This window comes from Blennius ocellaris (assembly GCF_963422515.1).
Source record: "Blennius ocellaris genome assembly, chromosome: 9".
NCBI classification, from domain to species: domain Eukaryota; kingdom Metazoa; phylum Chordata; class Actinopteri; order Blenniiformes; family Blenniidae; genus Blennius; species Blennius ocellaris.
The window spans coordinates 5,219,855-5,237,354 of NC_137658.1; the positions used below are offsets into that span (position 1 = coordinate 5,219,855).

At 41.9% G+C, this 17,500-nt stretch overlaps 1 protein-coding gene across 1 annotated transcript in view; it reads right to left on the bottom strand.

Annotated features, from left to right (window-relative positions):
• Nucleotides 1–14,022: 14,022 nt before the first annotated feature.
• The window catches only part of zic3 (zic family member 3 heterotaxy 1 (odd-paired homolog, Drosophila)), a gene marked incomplete at its 5' end in the record, with an annotated part of 3,773 nt that continues 295 nt past the window's right edge, over nt 14,023–17,500 (bottom strand). Inside the window, 3 exons of the mRNA XM_080502838.1 lie at nt 14,023–15,138; nt 15,864–16,027; nt 16,811–17,500. The exon at nt 16,811–17,500 is cut by the window's right edge and continues 295 nt beyond it. Coding sequence (XP_080358964.1) covers nt 14,956–15,138; nt 15,864–16,027; nt 16,811–17,500 — 1,037 coding nt within the window. The 3' untranslated portion in view covers nt 14,023–14,955. The remainder of the gene's footprint in view (nt 15,139–15,863; nt 16,028–16,810) is intronic.

Here is a 17,500-nt window from a genome sequence, read left to right on the forward strand (position 1 = left end):
CTGCTTGACTTCACACTCGCTGGGGATCTGGTAACTCAGCAGGTAGTCCAAGTACAGATTGGAGCTAACTCTGCCTTTCTTCACTCGAGACACCCCGAGAGCTCTATTCAAGAGCACGACTGTTCCTTTATTGTCGAATAAATTGCTGGAGTTCTTTTTTTTATTGTGTACAGATGGGATAGGTTCAGGGTTGCTCAGCTCCCAGTCATTTCCTCACAAGGTGTGTGTGTGTGTGTCAAAGACTTGATGTAATTCCGATTTTACCAGAATAGCCGGTGATACTGCGAGATCCTGTTTAAGTGGTGCTGTTTAAAGAAGTCATGGCGGCGAGGCAAAGTCATGGTTAGGCCGGTGATTTGTACATTTCAGATGGGCGCTGAGACTTAGTGAGTTAAATCCTGGAATCAGCCTGCGACCTTTCTGTAAGGTTACCACCACAAGGGCTGTTTTTCATCTCCCCGGTGTTTTTGTTAGCACTAATAAGATTGACTTATAGCAGATTTGCACTACTGTGCATGTCGTAACCACTTGCTAACTAGCAGTTATTCATCTGCCCAGTAGCATGAATGGCGATGTCTGATTTATATTAGCAGCTCAGCAGTCACATCTGTGTTTATCAGGCAACAGCTTTGAACATGACTCAGCCAATCAAAACTGTCTGTTTTCTAATATCTCCTATTGCTGAGGTAGTGTCTAAATCAGTTTTTTTTTTCCTTTCTGTATAGCAGGCAGTTGCTGGGGCCTGTGCCAATGAGTGTGTGAATTACACCCATGCATAAAGCTGTCCTTGTGTCCTGCTGGCCAAGAGCTGCGGGGAAGCTGGAAATGATCGTAAATTAAGCGGCACTTGGCTGGAGAAATCATACAAAATCTGGGATTGAAAGGAACATTTGGAATTATTACTACAGACCATAAGAAGAGTTCCCTTAAAGCGAAGGAGGCCGTGGAAGGTGGGGCACAGGATGTACAGTATCAGAGTGCTAGACTACATAACAGACTGGTGGCAGAGACGGAGACGGACGATAGGTCAGATTTGGGGTGCGTCTCTCATAGCAACAGTAGTAGTCATAAACGTTTGTCCCAGCTGATGCCTGCCACTAGAAATGAATTATTCACTCACTTGTCAAATCAATAATGACCGGGTCTTTAGTGGCCTACTCTCCCCATGCCCTACTTATCGGTTTTGGGGGGAGAGGACACATCATTTGACAAAAGCTTGTTATGTTCAAAAAAGACTTTTTTTTTGTGGTTTGCATTCATTGTAGTGGACATGTGGCCCCTTGCTGAGGGAAATTGGCTGTCATTTGTTGTCATTTTAAGGATTGTTTCTGGAAAATTGGAAGTTTGAACAGAGAGTTACATACACACACACACACACATACACACACACACATACAAACACAAAAAGAAGCCGGATTGAAGCAAGCACACGCGATTAATATGGCAGTTTTGTTGAAATGGAATGTGGCAAATGGAGGTGGGTGGGAGTGGAGGGCGGGTGTGTTGCAAGGGATTGGTGGTGGTAGTGGGGGGTCTGGCAGGATGGGGGGTCGTGGGGGTTGCCATGGCTTTAAGGGCATGGGCATGTTTGGATGGCACGGCCCACCCCCCTGCCCCTCCGCCTCTGTTCATGTGTCACTCACTGTCTTCCAGCCTGTAATTTTCCATCTACAGTAACAGTCTGGGCACATCGCCACGCAGGGAACTTTTAAAATAAATAAAGAATTCATTAAATAATTAGTATCTCCACAACAATCTCTTTTGTTCTGTCAATCTCTGAGTGCTCGAAAGTCACCCTGAGAGATGGGGAGAGAAAAAGAGTGAGCAAGCAAAAGGGAGTGGGGGGAAGAGCGACAAATTAGTGGAAAAATCTATTAAAAAAATTAAAAGCATTGAATTTTTTGAAATGCTTTTTACTTATCCGCCATTGATTACATCTAATTGGACCTCATTTCCTGAAAAAATAGTGTGTGTGCTTATGTGCACAGCCTTGTGCTTGCGTGCGGTCTGTGTGTGTATATGTGTGTGTGTGTGTGTGTGTGTGTGTGTGTGTGTGTGTGTGTGTGTGTGTGTGTGTGTGTGTGTGTGTGTGTGTGTGTGTGTGTGTGTGTGTGTGTGCGCATGTGCGTGCATGTTGTAGTCTGTGTGTTTGTGACATTTCCTAATGGCTGGGTGCACAGATGATAACCACTTGGCTTGGAGACAGACAGATATGAAAGGCTGTCACTCTGAAGAGAGACAGCTATAATGGCCCCATGAATGTCTGTGTGTGCGTCTGCATATAAGTAAAAGTGTATGTGTGTGTGTAATCATGAAAGGGTGATGATAGGGGCCCACACTTGGGGCCCGGCCATGCTTCCTAATCAAAACCCAGCCGCTCGCCGGGTGCTCGTGCGATTGTGTGCTTGTGGTACGGTGTTTACATAGGGTGAGATGGAGCAGAACCACTTCTTTGTCCGAGCTGAGATTTGACATTGCTGTCGCCGCTTCCCCCCCCCCGCCCCACCCCACCCCGCCCACCACCCCGGTGTATATAAGGTTAGCAGCCTGGAACATCCTTGTATTTGCGAACAGCTTGCACAAGGACTGCAAAGGATAAAGGGGACCCTTTATACCGAAACGACTTAAATAACTCAATCAAAATTACAACAACAACAAAAATCAGCATTCATGTGGTCATTTGTTGATACAAGGCAGTTAACAAAACTTTTTATATCCACTGCTACGCTGCCAGCAACAAAACTGTTTCAAAGAGCCGCCTGGTTTATTTGAAGAAATATGTGTATAATCAATAAGTAGGGTAGCAGCTCATTGTGTTTGTAGTTGTTAAAGACCTCTAAAGACCCCCCCCCCCCTCCCCCCCTTTAAAAAAAAAAAAAATACAGTAAAGTGTTTGTGTGAAAACTATTGTCTGGTGCTTGAATCAAACAAACCGAGATGTCTGCTGTATTGTTGCACCACTCAAATGACCCCCACCACAGCAAGCGCTTTGCAGCCAACAAATCCACCTTTTAAAGTCAGTTTAAGGGAAGTTTTTTTTTTTTTTTATCAAAAACTGGAAAACAAAAAAAATCCCTGAAGTATTTTGAAACTCCCAACAAAGTTTTCTGAAATCACTGGGGTAAAGGATGAGGAAGCCGCGCTCAGTCTCCATGAATGTGACTTTTACGGCAGACCGGATTTTATGATTTCTGGTTGCTTTGAACGTTAAACCTCACATTACGGTCCAAACAGACATGTAGAGTTTTGGAATGTCACCTTTCCACACTTTTTTGGGCAACCGAGAGCACTTGTCGCTTCTGTCTGTCACTCCTGTCTTTTTTATTTTGTCTCAGGCACTACATCGAGTCGACATTTAGGTTTTTTTTCCCCTGAAATTAATGGGGAATTAATGATTCCGTTATTCCCCCGCTGTGCGAGGAAGGGGTGGAAGGGGGGGGTTTGGGATTCTTTTTTTAATCGCCCAACCTCTAGAAACTGATTGGAGCAGAAAAAATACGCCCAGTCCCCTTCTGCCAGGCCTCACAATGGAGGCGCTGATTTTTTTGATAGGGTTCTATGCTGTCAGGGGGCCAGCTGGAATTAGAAGTGGATTAATAATTTTAAACAAGGCTAAACCGCTTGGACTGTCTGTCTGTCTGCTCTTTCCAATGCTTAGCCAATGGTCCGTCTGCTCTCCGACCACATCAAAACAATTTAAAAACACTATATCTTCCTAATGAAGAGGGTTGGGTTTAGTTTATAGGCTTGGGAGAACATGAAAACATGCTTATTTACACAGATTTTATGAGGTTGCGAGTTTGCCTGGATTACTGTGAACATTTTGACATCACCAGAACAACATCCTTAAAAGAAGCATTACACTGACTTTATGATGGGCAAAGTCGGACTAATGTGCCATGACGGGCTGCTCTGTGAGCTGAAGAACTTTTATTAATTTTGTGTTGACCTTTTTCTTTCTTATTGTTTTCAACCAAGTAACTTCATGCTGGGTTTTTTTTCCACTTTTGTTGGTGGTTAGCTCCAAAACATATAGTAGAGCTCATAACATTGTCACGTGTCTATTGACCTTTCAAGCTCCTTATTGAAACTACCTGTACGGAATAATCTGTATTCCGTGTTTGTTTTTTAGGTGGGACCTACTAGACTAAGCTGGTAGAAGTTGGTCCAGTGGCTGAAAAGCTCAGACCACCAGAATGGTGACCCCAGTCAGTGGAAAGATTAGGTTTAGCACCAGTGGGAGTGTTAAATGGTGAGTTGTAGGGATTTGGGGGACTATTTGGAATGATCTAAAAGCAGACGTATTACCAGCCGAATCTGGGTATAGTAAAGCCTGACAAATCAGACCCTGCTGGTAACATCTTTCACAGAACAGAACCATGTCTCGGTAATCCCCATGTAATTTATGTGTGTGTTTGAGTACAACTCTGTGCGTGTGTGTGTGTGTGCATGTGCTCGCAGGACAAACGGAGAAAGGAGAGGTCTCTCTGTGGTCATGTAAGTGGGACTGAGAGTCTTTGGGGAGTAGAAGATGGAGCAGAATCAGCACTCAATCATTTTTCCAACTGGTCTTCCTCTGTCAAACCAGGCGGGGAGAAGAAGGTCCTTAAAATGCTTTAATGACAGCCAGAAAAGACCTGTGTGCCATGCAGAGGTTATTACATTTTACACTTTTTGGATCTAAATCAATTTACCCTGCTTACTGCAAACTGGGCAAATGCATTTAGATAAAGCTGAAGCACAGATCAAGGCAGGACTAAAATGAAGAAAAAAAAAGACTATAGCATAAATCTATATTTTTTTTCTTTAATTTGGTCATTATAAAAATGTTCTGTGAATGTAGCAGGGACATTAGCCCCCTTCTGAGCTATTATCCTGGGTGTCTGGTGTTGCAATTTCACACTCTACTGATTCTGACAAGCAGTAGAGTCTGCATGCCCCAGATTTCACCTTATTTAGGTAATACAGAGAAATCATTCCCAAGACAAGGTAAATTAAACTGGGTGCTGGGATGACACACTGCTGCCTATTTCACAATACAGGGAAGAAAAACAGAGTTAGGGAAGATCTGAGTCTATTTTTCGCCACATAAAGTTCACTACAAATGAAATCTCCACTTCATAAACTCGCAGATTTTAAGCCTTGTTGCTAGTTTCAACCATAAGAGCATGTATGCAAGTGGTTACAAAAACCTCCAAGTAAGTCTTTGACATTATAATTTTTTTTAATTCATGTTTTCAATCTTTTCACAGCATGTGAACTTCTCGAGATACTTCCCAATGCCACATCCTATAATATCACGTTTTAACAACAGCTTCCAACCAGCTTCATTTCTTATGTATGAACGATGGCACATTAAATGTAAGTGACAGACAGCAGATTTTATACATTATTTATGAGGCACAGGATTGAAAACAAACTGGCTGCGTGGTAACGTGTCCCTGGATTAAACTGTAGGCTGACCTGCACGCAGCCCGAGTGATGTAAACCTCCACACCCTTTTGTCTTATTCAGCGGAGAAATCCGCCTGAATTGCGTTATCTTTGTTTGCTCTTTTTTTTTTGCGAAGAAACTTTAAAACAAAGATGGGAAACGACTAATTGGAGAAAAAAAACATTAAAAAGTACAGCATCATATTTTAGAAGCTGACATTGTGAATTGTGAAACTGTTTTCCGAAGGGACCTTGTTTTTGTCTCAGTTTTCTGAGCGATTATTTGTTGTGAAAGCGTATTTTACGCGTTTTACGCACTAATGCAGCGGTATTTAGTGGAGTCTCCTTCCTTTGACACCGCCCTTGCTTTGATTGAACTCGGTTTCTTTCACTTTATTGCGGCCAAACCTTTCAAGGACAACACCAGCGGGTCGTAAATGATTAAAAGTACGCACAATTTCTTTTTGTATTATTTTGAGTCGTGCAGCGCGATGACAGGAGATGAAAGAAACAGGCCATGTTCGTTTCGTTTCTTTTGACTGGAAGCACGTTGCATCGCATAATAATAATAAGAATAATAATAATTATTATTATTTTTATTATTATTATTATAATAATAATAATAATATAATGTTTTTATTATTAACATCAATTAACATTGATATTCTTTCTTCAATGGTTGCTAAACCATATTTTTAAAGTTATTGTTCAGATTATTTCTATGCATTTCTGTCATAAACAATATAAATATGTGGGGTGAAAATGACAAAAATGCAATTTATTAATCTCGGGAAAATCTGCTGTGGTGCAACAAGTCAAACTTTGCTGTGACGCTGGACTTCTGCAGGGCCTGTGAGGAGTTTTAAATTACAGCAGGCTCGCAGGACTTCATCAGGAGAAAAACATGTCATCGGTCATCATAGCAGAGGACAGATAGAGTGTCTCAGGGATGCTAAAGAAAATATTTGGCTATGTTACATTTGAACAAACAAGAGATAATTTACAACCTCTAAAAGTCTCTCGGGGGAAAATGTGCAGTATATTTAAAAAAATAAGTGTGCCACGGATTTGCCCTTTCAGATTCTGGTGCGTATTGAAAATTGAAATCCCAAGCCATCACTCGTCCTATTCTTTTTGCCTAACATATCGAGATAATGTATGATATAAAGTTGTTTTTAGAAGTATGTTGAGACTGAAATAGTTCCAGATACAATGCAGCACACACTTTAGCGAAGCTTGTGGGAACTAAAGTCCTTTCTCCTTTGTTTCCGACCCTCCGACCAGAATTGAAACAGGAAAAGCAATTATTTGAGAGATTGTCCCACAGCCATTGAAAAGATATCAGCATGAGGGTTGGGATTGGCTTCGGGGACACCTATGGCCCCATGCATTATCCTGGCATGAGGTCGCTTTGGCAATCGCCTGCCAATTTCCACCAGCACCTGGCTTCCCCCCCACTTCCTCTCCCTTCACCAGGCCCTCCTACCTGGCTTTTTTTTTTTCCTTCCTCCACCACCTCGTCCTCTCCCTGCAAACCTGCATGCTTCTTATTGTCCCAGGATGGGGATCTTTTATTGCGTAAGGACATAAATCTGTACTGTGCTCTACGTATGAGGCAAAGTTGAAGGTGTGCAATCAAACTGCATTATTTGTATTTTTATTATTATTATGCTTGAAGGTTACGAAATTGATTTGTCCTAGCTCTTCTGCTGTACTTGAAGCCAGAACTGAGAAAATAACTACAGACCAAAAACCACAGAATAATAGTGTGGCTAATGCTGTGAAAATTTGAGCCAGTGGTGTTCAGTTTGGCCAAAAGGCACAGTTTGAGAGAGGAGTCTCGATTAGTGGAAAAGTGGGAAGAAAATAACTGGTGCTATGTCTAACACTTTTGTTATGGCTGTTGAAAACCTGCAGAACACAGCTGTTGAATATCGGCCTCCTTTAACGCCAGAACCCCCGCCACCCACACAAAAACCTGCTCTTTGCCTGTTGCTTAAACACATCTTGTTACAGTAAGTTCACCTCTGACCATAGACTTACAAGAGCACAATGAGGACCAGGGCACCACATATGAAAATACAGATTGTATTATTGTTGCGATGGATCCAGCCTTCTGTTTTGCGTGTCAGGTTTATTCTCTTTCCTCCTACTCTTTCTTGCAGCAGTGCTGCTGTCACTGGGCAGATGTTACTGAATTCTACCACATAATTGATGCCCCTGTGGCCCCTTGTTATATCAGTGCAAATGCACGAAGAGTGTATTTTGTATTAAAAAGAAAGCATGCCCTTTTTGTTAATTAATAAATTATCCGGAATTTTAATTAAAATATGGATTTGGCCCTTAGATTGCTATGAATATATTTTCAAAGTCTGATTTACTCTGTTGATTTGTAGATAACAAACATACTTTTATAGCTTTTTGGATACATGGATCGGTTTTTATCGTCCATGCAGTTGGACTTTTTCTTTTGACCTCACATAACAGTTTGGCTTTGTTTCTGAAAAGATGGTCTCTCCATTGTGCTGGAACAAAGTGTTTTTTTTAACAAATGCTGCGTAAAAGATCTAACCTCTATATATTTCATTTCCAGTTGCTCAAAAGTATTGGTTAATTACAAACAAAATATAAAAACGTATACATTTCTGATAGAAAAAAAAAACAATCTTGTTTCATTTATTTGCAGTAGGCTACAATACTGATTTAAGTTTTTAAAAAATCTTCAAAACTTCAAAAAGACAGCCCCCCATCACCTTCTTGAATGGGGAAGATAAGAAAAGAAAAAATAAACTTCGTAGGAGTGATGCCAGGAATTACGCACACACGTGTGCGGACTGTGGCCGGATCAAGCGGATTGGTATTCATGATGCTATCCCTGCCTCATGCATATCCATAACGGATTAAAGATTGTGCAAGCATATGCAACAACAGCTCGTCTTTTTGACTTTGATTGACATTTGTGGGACACAAATCGGAGTAGAGCAAGATATTTGATATAGGCTACTTTTGTTACTCAGTCTGATGCTCTGATATGGTCTCCTATATATCTATCTATATCTATCTATCTATCTATCTATCTATCTATCTATCTATCTATCTATCTATCTATCTATCTATCTATCTATCTATCTATCTATCTATCTATCTATCTATCTATCTATCTATCTATCTATCTATCTATCTATCTATCTATCTATCTATCTATCTATCTATCTATCTATCTATCTATCTATCTATCGACACTGGTGTCTGTGCGCTGCGCGCCGCCGCTGTTCAACATGTGGACTTTGATGTTTGCAGCCGCGCGTCTTGTGCCATTGCGCACGCGCAAGACAGTCACATTACCACAAAAAGTAATGAATGAACCCTTTTAAATAATAGAAAGGAACTCTCCAATTGTAATTCATTGTCTTTGCAAAAGAGGACATTAACGAGCATTGTCCTTTTCTTTTGAGAGGGCTATGAATATGTGAGCGCCTCCGTCCGCCCCCCTGTGGGAGACCCCCCCCCTCCTACTCCGACTCCGACTCCTCCTGTGAGACTGAGGTGTCCCGCAGCTCACAGGTGAAGCGATTGTTGAGAAACGCTGAATCACGCCATTCAAACAATCTGAAACCAATGTTGCTCGGTGTTGACTTCGCAGAAGATGTGTAAAAAAAAAAAAAAAAAACAAAAGAAAGAGGCAACTAATAAGCTGCTCTGGCTTTAATTAGAGATGTAATTGCTGGTGATGAAAGTTAAGAGTGCATATCATTTAATACCTCACTATTACAGCTTCTTCAATGACGCGCGCCTCGGTGATTCATAAAACTATTCTCCTTTCCTCAAGGGAACTTCTCGTTATTGCGCCTGTTTGGGAGGAAGCGTAACCACCAGCGCGGCGTTCGGGGCAAAGCAACGGGTCATTAAAAGGATGTCAGTTGCTCATTTACCCATTTGCCACCTCTCAAAAGTGTTGAGAGTATATCTGTCAGAAGACAAACGCAAAGCACAATTGCTGAACATCTGCTTTGCTGAGTGAGCGTTTGCCAGCGCCCTCGCTCCAGGGACCTATTAACATTGATCCCGGCGCGCGCGCTGATAAGGAATTCATCAAGTTTCTGACACTCCGCCAGATGTTGGGGAATTGCCGCTGTCTCCTGTTGGACATCCCAGTAATAGATTGTCTTTCAGCCCTTAGCATAATAGCAATATTATTTGAGAAGTGGGTGTTTTGTGTGGGCTGGCGGGAGTTAATGATAGCATCGGAATATAACAATTTATTTTGGATCTGATAGCGAAGCCCCCTTGGTACTTTCTTTATTAGGCACGTATGGGCACTATCTGGGGTAGCAAGGTTGAAACAATGATTTTGAGTAATCTCCCTATCTGCTGCGCCTCTTATACGGCTTATTGCTGTGAAAGCATGAACACTTTGGGAATTAAACACCACGAGTAACTTTATATTTTTTAGATGTGGCCGGCCGACCACTTTCTCTCATCTGTTCATCAGAAAAAGCGCCTGCAGCCTACAGCGTTATGATGGGGGATGTAAATGTCTTTTATGAGCTATTTGAAGATTAATTGAACTCAAACACAAAGCCATTGTGTTAATCAGTTTGCATCACAAAAGCCACGAAACACCTAAAGACAGGAGGTGGATTAAGTTATTTTGTGAATGCATATTCAACACGCTGCTGGAGGTGAAATACGCATCTGTAATTGGGGAGCACTTCAACTTCCGAGCAAATGAAGGCCCTCGGTTAATTATCACATGTATGTTAAAGTCTATAGAGTTATTTGTTTAGCGAGCCATATTTTCTTGTGATGTTAGAGATTTGTCTTATTTCAGTCAGTAATTGCCGCAAGGTGCCTTTGTTGATTCACACCGTGATTAAAAGACACACATCTGCAATGCCTGTTAGTCACGCGCATTCACGTTCTCAAATAACACAACTGTATTAATTCAGCACAGTACTTGGATGATGTTTTGGGGGTGTTGACAAGTGCGGCCACGTGCAGATGTGTGTGAGTTTGTCCAGGCGGAAATTTCTTGGATTCTGAAGTGCCTTTGAGCAAAGCCAAACACTGCGTCGCACTATAAAGCTCAAACCCTGCGCCTATTGCCAAATAAAAGACATATAATTATGTCTTTTATAAAGTGCCCAATATTTGTAGGTTTATTTACGTATCAGTTGTAATTATCAAGTTGAAGTCTGTGAATCCTGCGTAAATTATTAATTGGTGATAAATTAGCCACAGGATCGGTTAAGATCACAGCCTCCGTTGCGTGACAAAAGGCGTTGGGGACCTGTTTGTGCCAGTTTATCCTCTTAGAGCGCGCTCTCCCGCTTAGCCGGCAAATGCTCTGCCTCTGAGGAGACAGCGGACGGTAACTCGGTTGTAGTTGACCAATGAATCCTACTTTAAACTTCGGCGGCGCATTCACGCGCGCCAGAAGTGGAGCTCAGACCCCCCCCCCCCCCCCCCCCCTCCCCTGCACAATACAAACCTTTCGCTCTTACACCCCCCCCCCCCCCCCCCCCCCCCCCCGCCCCGCAACGCCGTAGACAGAGAAGATAAGCTGGAGCGCGCTGCCAGCAGTCAGTTGCCATCCCCCGGATCCAAGCACGGCAGCCCCGTATAGCGATCCATAAAATAACTTGGAGATGAATGGGCACTGCAGTGGAACATTGTTGTGATACAGCCGCTGGTCTTCACGCCACTGCATCCACGTGACCGTCACTGCTTTCTAATCCATTGAGAATCCCCAAGAAAAGGATCCTTTCATGTTTTTTTTTTTCATTCTCGAGTGAATTGCCTGCTCTGGTCCCTGATATACTCTGCAAAGGATGACTTGCATTCATCGTCAGCATAAAATGCATAGAGCATTTTTGGGGGGGAATTTCACTGGCAGAGTCACAATAGAGCCTCACACCGTTGACCTAAATCCATATAAATATAGTGCATGATTTTTTTTTCTAAAGCGATTTTACTGTTAAATGTGAACCCACCGGAGGTTTTATTTATATCACGATCGCTTTTTCCCCCTCCTTCTTCCGTGATGATCACCTGCTGTAATGTGGGAGCGTAGCCATCTCTTCGTTTAACACATCCCAAATCTGTGCGTAAAAATGCAGCCTTCATGTGATCGCCGGGTCTCGGTTATTTGACGTCACGGTGTCTGAGAGGAGGAACTTGAAATGTGCGACTAGACGAGTCGAGAAGGGAGGGAGGGAGGGGAAGGGGGGGGTGGGGGCTGGGGAGGCTAAGGGGGAATGCGGGGGAGGAGGGGGTGAAAAGAAACGAAATCTAACGGAATACAAGAGGTGCGCTTGCGCAAAAGTATGAAGAAAAAAAAGAATTTGAATCAATTCCTAAATCTGTTTATACTTGAGGGATATTGGGAGGTTAGAAGGAGTGGGGGTTGACACAGAAACACTCCTCTGCCTTACTGAGAGGTAAGGCAGTGCAGTCTTCACATCAGTCGTTTTCAACAGCCCCCTATGTTGTTTTTCTCCAGTACTGCGACACCAAAACCCTGGATGAACAGCCACTATATTACTCCAGAAATCAGGCCTGTGCATTAGCTCTTGTTGTGATTTAGAGGGTTTTTTTTTTCGCCATTTAAATGCTTATTATGGCGCCCATTGATGTGTGGTAACTCCTTTGGTTGTTTTTATGTAGCGGTGCCTTGTTAATCGGGTAGTGGGAGACGCTGAGGCAGTGCCACTTTTGGCATCGCATCCCACTCCACTTTCACGGTCACACAGTGTCCTCAGTTGCCCGTCTTCCAGTCTGCACGTTAGCTTTATTATTTCTTGAGGGGATCTATGTTTATTACTTGCAAGGTTCATTGAGAGAAAGAGAAGAGGAAAAGAAAAAGAAAAGACTTCGCATGTGCAAACCTCCGGACAACCATAGACGGATGTCCAGCACCCCCACTGAACCCCCTGCGCACTGCCAAGAAGTGGCTCTCTTACTTGCTCCCTATTCCCACTCAAGGCGCACACACACATACACACGCACAGTCAACATACTAAGATGGCGCCTTAATCAGTGTCAAGTTCAAGTGACTCCTACTAGCCCGATACAAACAGCATGGCAAACAGTTTCGACTATATGCGCAACATGCAGGGTGCAGGGCAACATGGTGGTCATAATAATCAAGGTAGCAGTCTGAAAGTCGCTTTTTCATATTGTTGTTTTTAATTTCAGTCAAAATTCCCGTTCACATTTCTTCATAAATAGTTGGTAAAAACAAATCAACCAACATACAGTAGCCTAAAAAGTACAAGGAACGTTTGACTCTGGTAGCTAAATATGCTAACGCATAGGCCTGCTGTTGTAACATGGTTCCGCCTTGATGTGGCACAGTGACACAGTTCATCAGTAAAACATTTTTGCTCTTCAGGAATAACTTGACCCATTTCTCCCACAAAGTGTTACAACATCACATTCTAGCTGTGTTTATACATCAGATATTTTCCTCTGACCTCTGGACATGGGGCAGAAAAGTGGTGGGAATAAGAAAAAGTACTTCTTTTAAATTAAGGTATAGAAAATAGCATATAAAACATATATTCCTTAAATTATTTAAATAAACTTATTTCATATATCACTGTCAAGAGGTACCGTTTTTTTTTTTTTACATTTTATTTTAAAAGTAGTGCTGGTGGTCTGAAATTGTTCTCAGATGAGTACAATATACTTTGTGTATGCATAATATTTAATTCTTGAGAATAGGTTACAATGCAATGCTGTAACTCTTTTTGCCACTGAACTATTCTCCCCCAACCCACATAGTAGATCTAGAATTCCTTCCACTAAATTTAGCCAAACACAAAAATGTCATCTTGACAAGTTATTCACACAAAACAAGCAAATGTGTAATCAAACTGCTCTATATGCAACACCACAACAAATAACACGCTTAGTATCACAGAAGATTTACATTTAAAACAATGCAAGCTGACAGACAAAAAACTTTTTTTATTTTTGAAGATACTGTGTTGTGACAGTTCCATTGTTGCCGATGCACACATTTAAACATACTTGCACAAAGACATTGCTGGAACTATAAAGACTGCCATACTGGCGCATATATTTGGGCGCTTGACCCCAATTTTGAAATACTCAAAATACTGTCACCTTGTTTTGGAAATCATGAACTTTGCACACTCATCTAAGACCTGTAGCCTACAGGAGTGCAATAGGCTGATGGGTTTCTTTTTTTTTCTTTTTTTCTTTTTTTTCCCCCAATACTGAGTTTATGCTAAGGATTGACATCTATTTCTGATCCTATGAAAGTAAAATACACAAAAAGTTTTAAATTTAACCAAAAATAAAGATATCAACAGAAACCTTTTATAGCCTCTCAGCTCAACTGAACTCAGTTCTACAAAGTCAATGATTTTACATGTCAATGGTCTTATAAAGAAAATAAAAGTGACGGAAATATCTGCATTATATATAGACAAATCCATAATATTCATATAGATGATTTCTTAGATCCAAATAAGACACATGTAGGCCTATTGGTTAAAAAGAAAGAAAAGAAAAGAAAAAAAACAGAAGGATACAATCGTGATGTTGGAGCTTTAGAGTTTATCATTTGTTCAATGTTAAGCTGGTTATGACCAAAACTGTACAGTTCTTGTTAGAAAACATTTCCATAAATATCATTTAAGTTTCAGAACTTATACCCATAATTAAATTACAAATTGATAAATATGGCATCATGGATATGTATTTACAACGGTATTAACAAAAGGCAACGTTATATTTAACGGTAACAATCGTAACCTAATACCACATTTCTCCACCTGAAAACGGACTTTGACAACAGATTCGACCCCATCAAACAAGGAAATACATTCACGAGTATAATATTTATTTATGATTTTTTTTTTCTGTGTTCAAGTTCATGACAAAGACTTTGGCACGTTTCTTAAGACTGTCTGAAGTTTCAACAATCAATTGGAGAGGCGACAATAGCGCGTCACCGTCATATAAAACAGCGTGAAATAATCTTCCTTTTTTATTCTTTTTTTTAAATAAAAATTTGAGAAAATACATAAAATGAAAAATAAAACAATTTTTTTCTGAAATCTGTAAACTAAAAGATAAAAAAAAACATTTATTTATACTGAGAAAGTATTACGTTTTTTTTTTTTTTTTTTTTTTTTTTTTTCAATTCATGATCTGTTTGATTTCCTCCAAAATTGCGGAATAAATGTCAAATTTTCGTGTTCCTGAGAACCGACGTGGCCTGCTCGGTGCTGGCTTTTGCTCTTATCTCCTGTTGTTGTCCCAAACCTCAGTGTGTGTGTGTGTGTGTGTGTGTGTGTGTGTGTGTGTGTGTGTGTGTGTGTGTGTGTGTGTGTGTGTGTGTGTGTGTGTGTGTGTGTGTGTGTGTGTGTGTTCGTCTGAGTGTGAAAAGAGAAGGAATAGTTTTGTTGTTGGTTTTTCTTTTGTATGTTTTTTTTTTTTTAAGGTTGTATCCTCGTCCCCCTTGGTCCACATTGGCTTTGCTCTTCTGCCTTCAAACGTACCATTCATTAAAGTTGGGTGCCAGTCCTTCGCTGTGTCCAGACGTGTTTTGCACGGCTGACGGCGGTGTTTTTGTCGGGTCCTCTGTGCTGGCTGAGACCAACACTGGCGGTGTGGACGACTCGTAACCAGAGCTGGCTGCTGGAGACGACTCGGATCCTTGAGACTCGTGTACCTACAAAAGAATGGGAAAAAAAACACAAAGATGAGAATAAACGATGTGAGGATGGGCTTGAGAAATACTGCAGCAGCCCCCTGACTCGATGCGTCTCCACAGTGGGATAGTGAACCTAAATCCGGGTGAAACCTCGGGTTGTATAAGGCCAAGCATGGTCGTGAGTGTGATATTGAACCCACTGCAAATCGTGAAATCCACACAACTTAGAAGCTACAACATTTTTTCCACAGCTATATATATATATATTCTTTTTTATTAATTTTTTTAAAATAATTTTTGGAGTGCGTAAAATGTCATTTAAAAAAATCCATGTCAGCAGCACACCAGTTGGCTAAATTACGCACAGCAAAAGACTCAAATATTCACAGGTCATTTAATATTTCACCTATTAGACACAACCAAGATTTATGTGCCATTGAAAGATTAATAACCACCCTGAATTTTTTATTTACATTTTTTTTTTAAGGTTTTGGAGGGTCTTGACAGTGTTATAACATTTGAAGAAATGCTTGAAGTTGTGATACTTACTGTGTGGGAGGAGGGGGGGGTGAAGGGCGAAGTGTGTGTGTGTGTGTGTGTGTGTGTGTGTGTGTGTGTGTGTGTGTGTGTGTGTGTGTGTGTGTGTGTGTGTGTGTGTGTGTGTGTGTGTGTGTGTGTGTGTGTGTGTGTGTGTGTGTGTGTGTGTGTTAATGTGTTTAAGGAGTAATGAAGACGTTAATTACCTTCATGTGTTTCCTGAGAGAGCTGGGGTGTGTGTATGACTTGTCGCACACTTTGCAGATGTATGGCTTGTCTGATGTGTGCACATGCATGTGCTTTTTCCTGTCGCTGCTGTTGGCGAAGCGTCTGTCACAGCCATCAAATTCACACTTAAACGGCTTCTCACCTGCAGGATTAAATACACATCGTGAATTAGCCCAGTGGCCCCGAAACAAACAAGTCCCATTGTCGCGCCACCTGTAAGCCCAGAGCACGCCGACGTAAATTGTCTGCAGCCTATTATATAACAAGAGTAACCTACATTTTCGACTCGGCATGGATACAGCTTCACTACTACGCACTGCTCTGTCAGGCTTTATTTATTCAAGAGGCCTGCTCCTTCATGCTACTACTGGCCTGAGTGTGCATCAGCCCACCTATAGTAAACACAGAATCAACAGGGCATTCTGCATCATGCGATGACGGAATATGGACTATGAGTATAAGTCAAGGCACAAACTGTAATAGTTTGGGATATATATAGAAAAGCAAGCGAGCCCACGGTCAGTCCCATTCAAACTAACGAGCAAAAAAAACTTTGTGAAGTGGCTCAAGTGCTTGACAAAAAAAAAACACAGAAAACTTTTGGCATGCAGTTATCCGGAATTAACCCCATCACAAAGTTGTTTAACAGTGTGCACTTTTTACTCGAGTCAACATAGAATCAGTCGGTGTATTCAAAAATAATTAACAAAGAAACTACACAGACAACTATTTTGGCTCAGCTCGGTGCACTGAGCGTGGGACCAAGTTTTCAAAGGGTTCCTAAACAATAAAAAAAACCATTCAATTCTATTTTGAATCACCCTGAAACGCCTATTACGCACACTTTGTGTCTTGGAGTCGTTTTTTTTATTATAAAAAAAAAAAATGCTATTTTACACCATGCGTTGATATTTTTGGTGCCTACCTGTATGTGTTCTTTTGTGGATTTTCAAATTTTCCGACCTGGCAAATATTTTCCCACATCCGGGGAACGGGCATGGGAACGGTTTTTCGCCCGTGTGCACGCGGATGTGGTTGACGAGTTTGTACTTGGCCTTAAAAGATTTCCCCTCTCTCGGGCAGTCCTCCCAGTAGCAGATGTGGTTGCTCTGCTCGGGGCCGCCGACGTGCTCCATCGACACATGAGTGACCATCTCGTGCATGGTGCTGAAAGTCCTGTCGCAAGTCTTTTTGGGTCTGTTCATCTGGTTCTCGTCTATCCATTTGCAGGACAATTCTTGCTTAATCGGTTGCCTCATGTATCTAAAGAAGGCCCCTGGACCGTGGTGTGTCGGCACATTCATCCCCATGTTCATATTGATAGGGTGGTTGTAGTTGTGCAGCTGAGCCCCGTAGGGGTCCGTCCGAGGACTTGCCACCGGACGGTAGGGATCGGGTCTTCCGAAAATGTCCCCGCGTAAGCCCAGATGCATCTGGCTGTTCACCACATGTCCACCTGATGAAGGGTGGCTCACTCCCTGGTCGTGAAGTCCTGGAAACAACAAATGCCCGGGGTTATCGGTGATCCCGGGCGGCCCGTGGAGGCTCCCCGCCGACGCCGCAAAGATCCCATGCTGCGCGCTCGGCGCGCTGGACTCTCCAACACCCCGGTTCC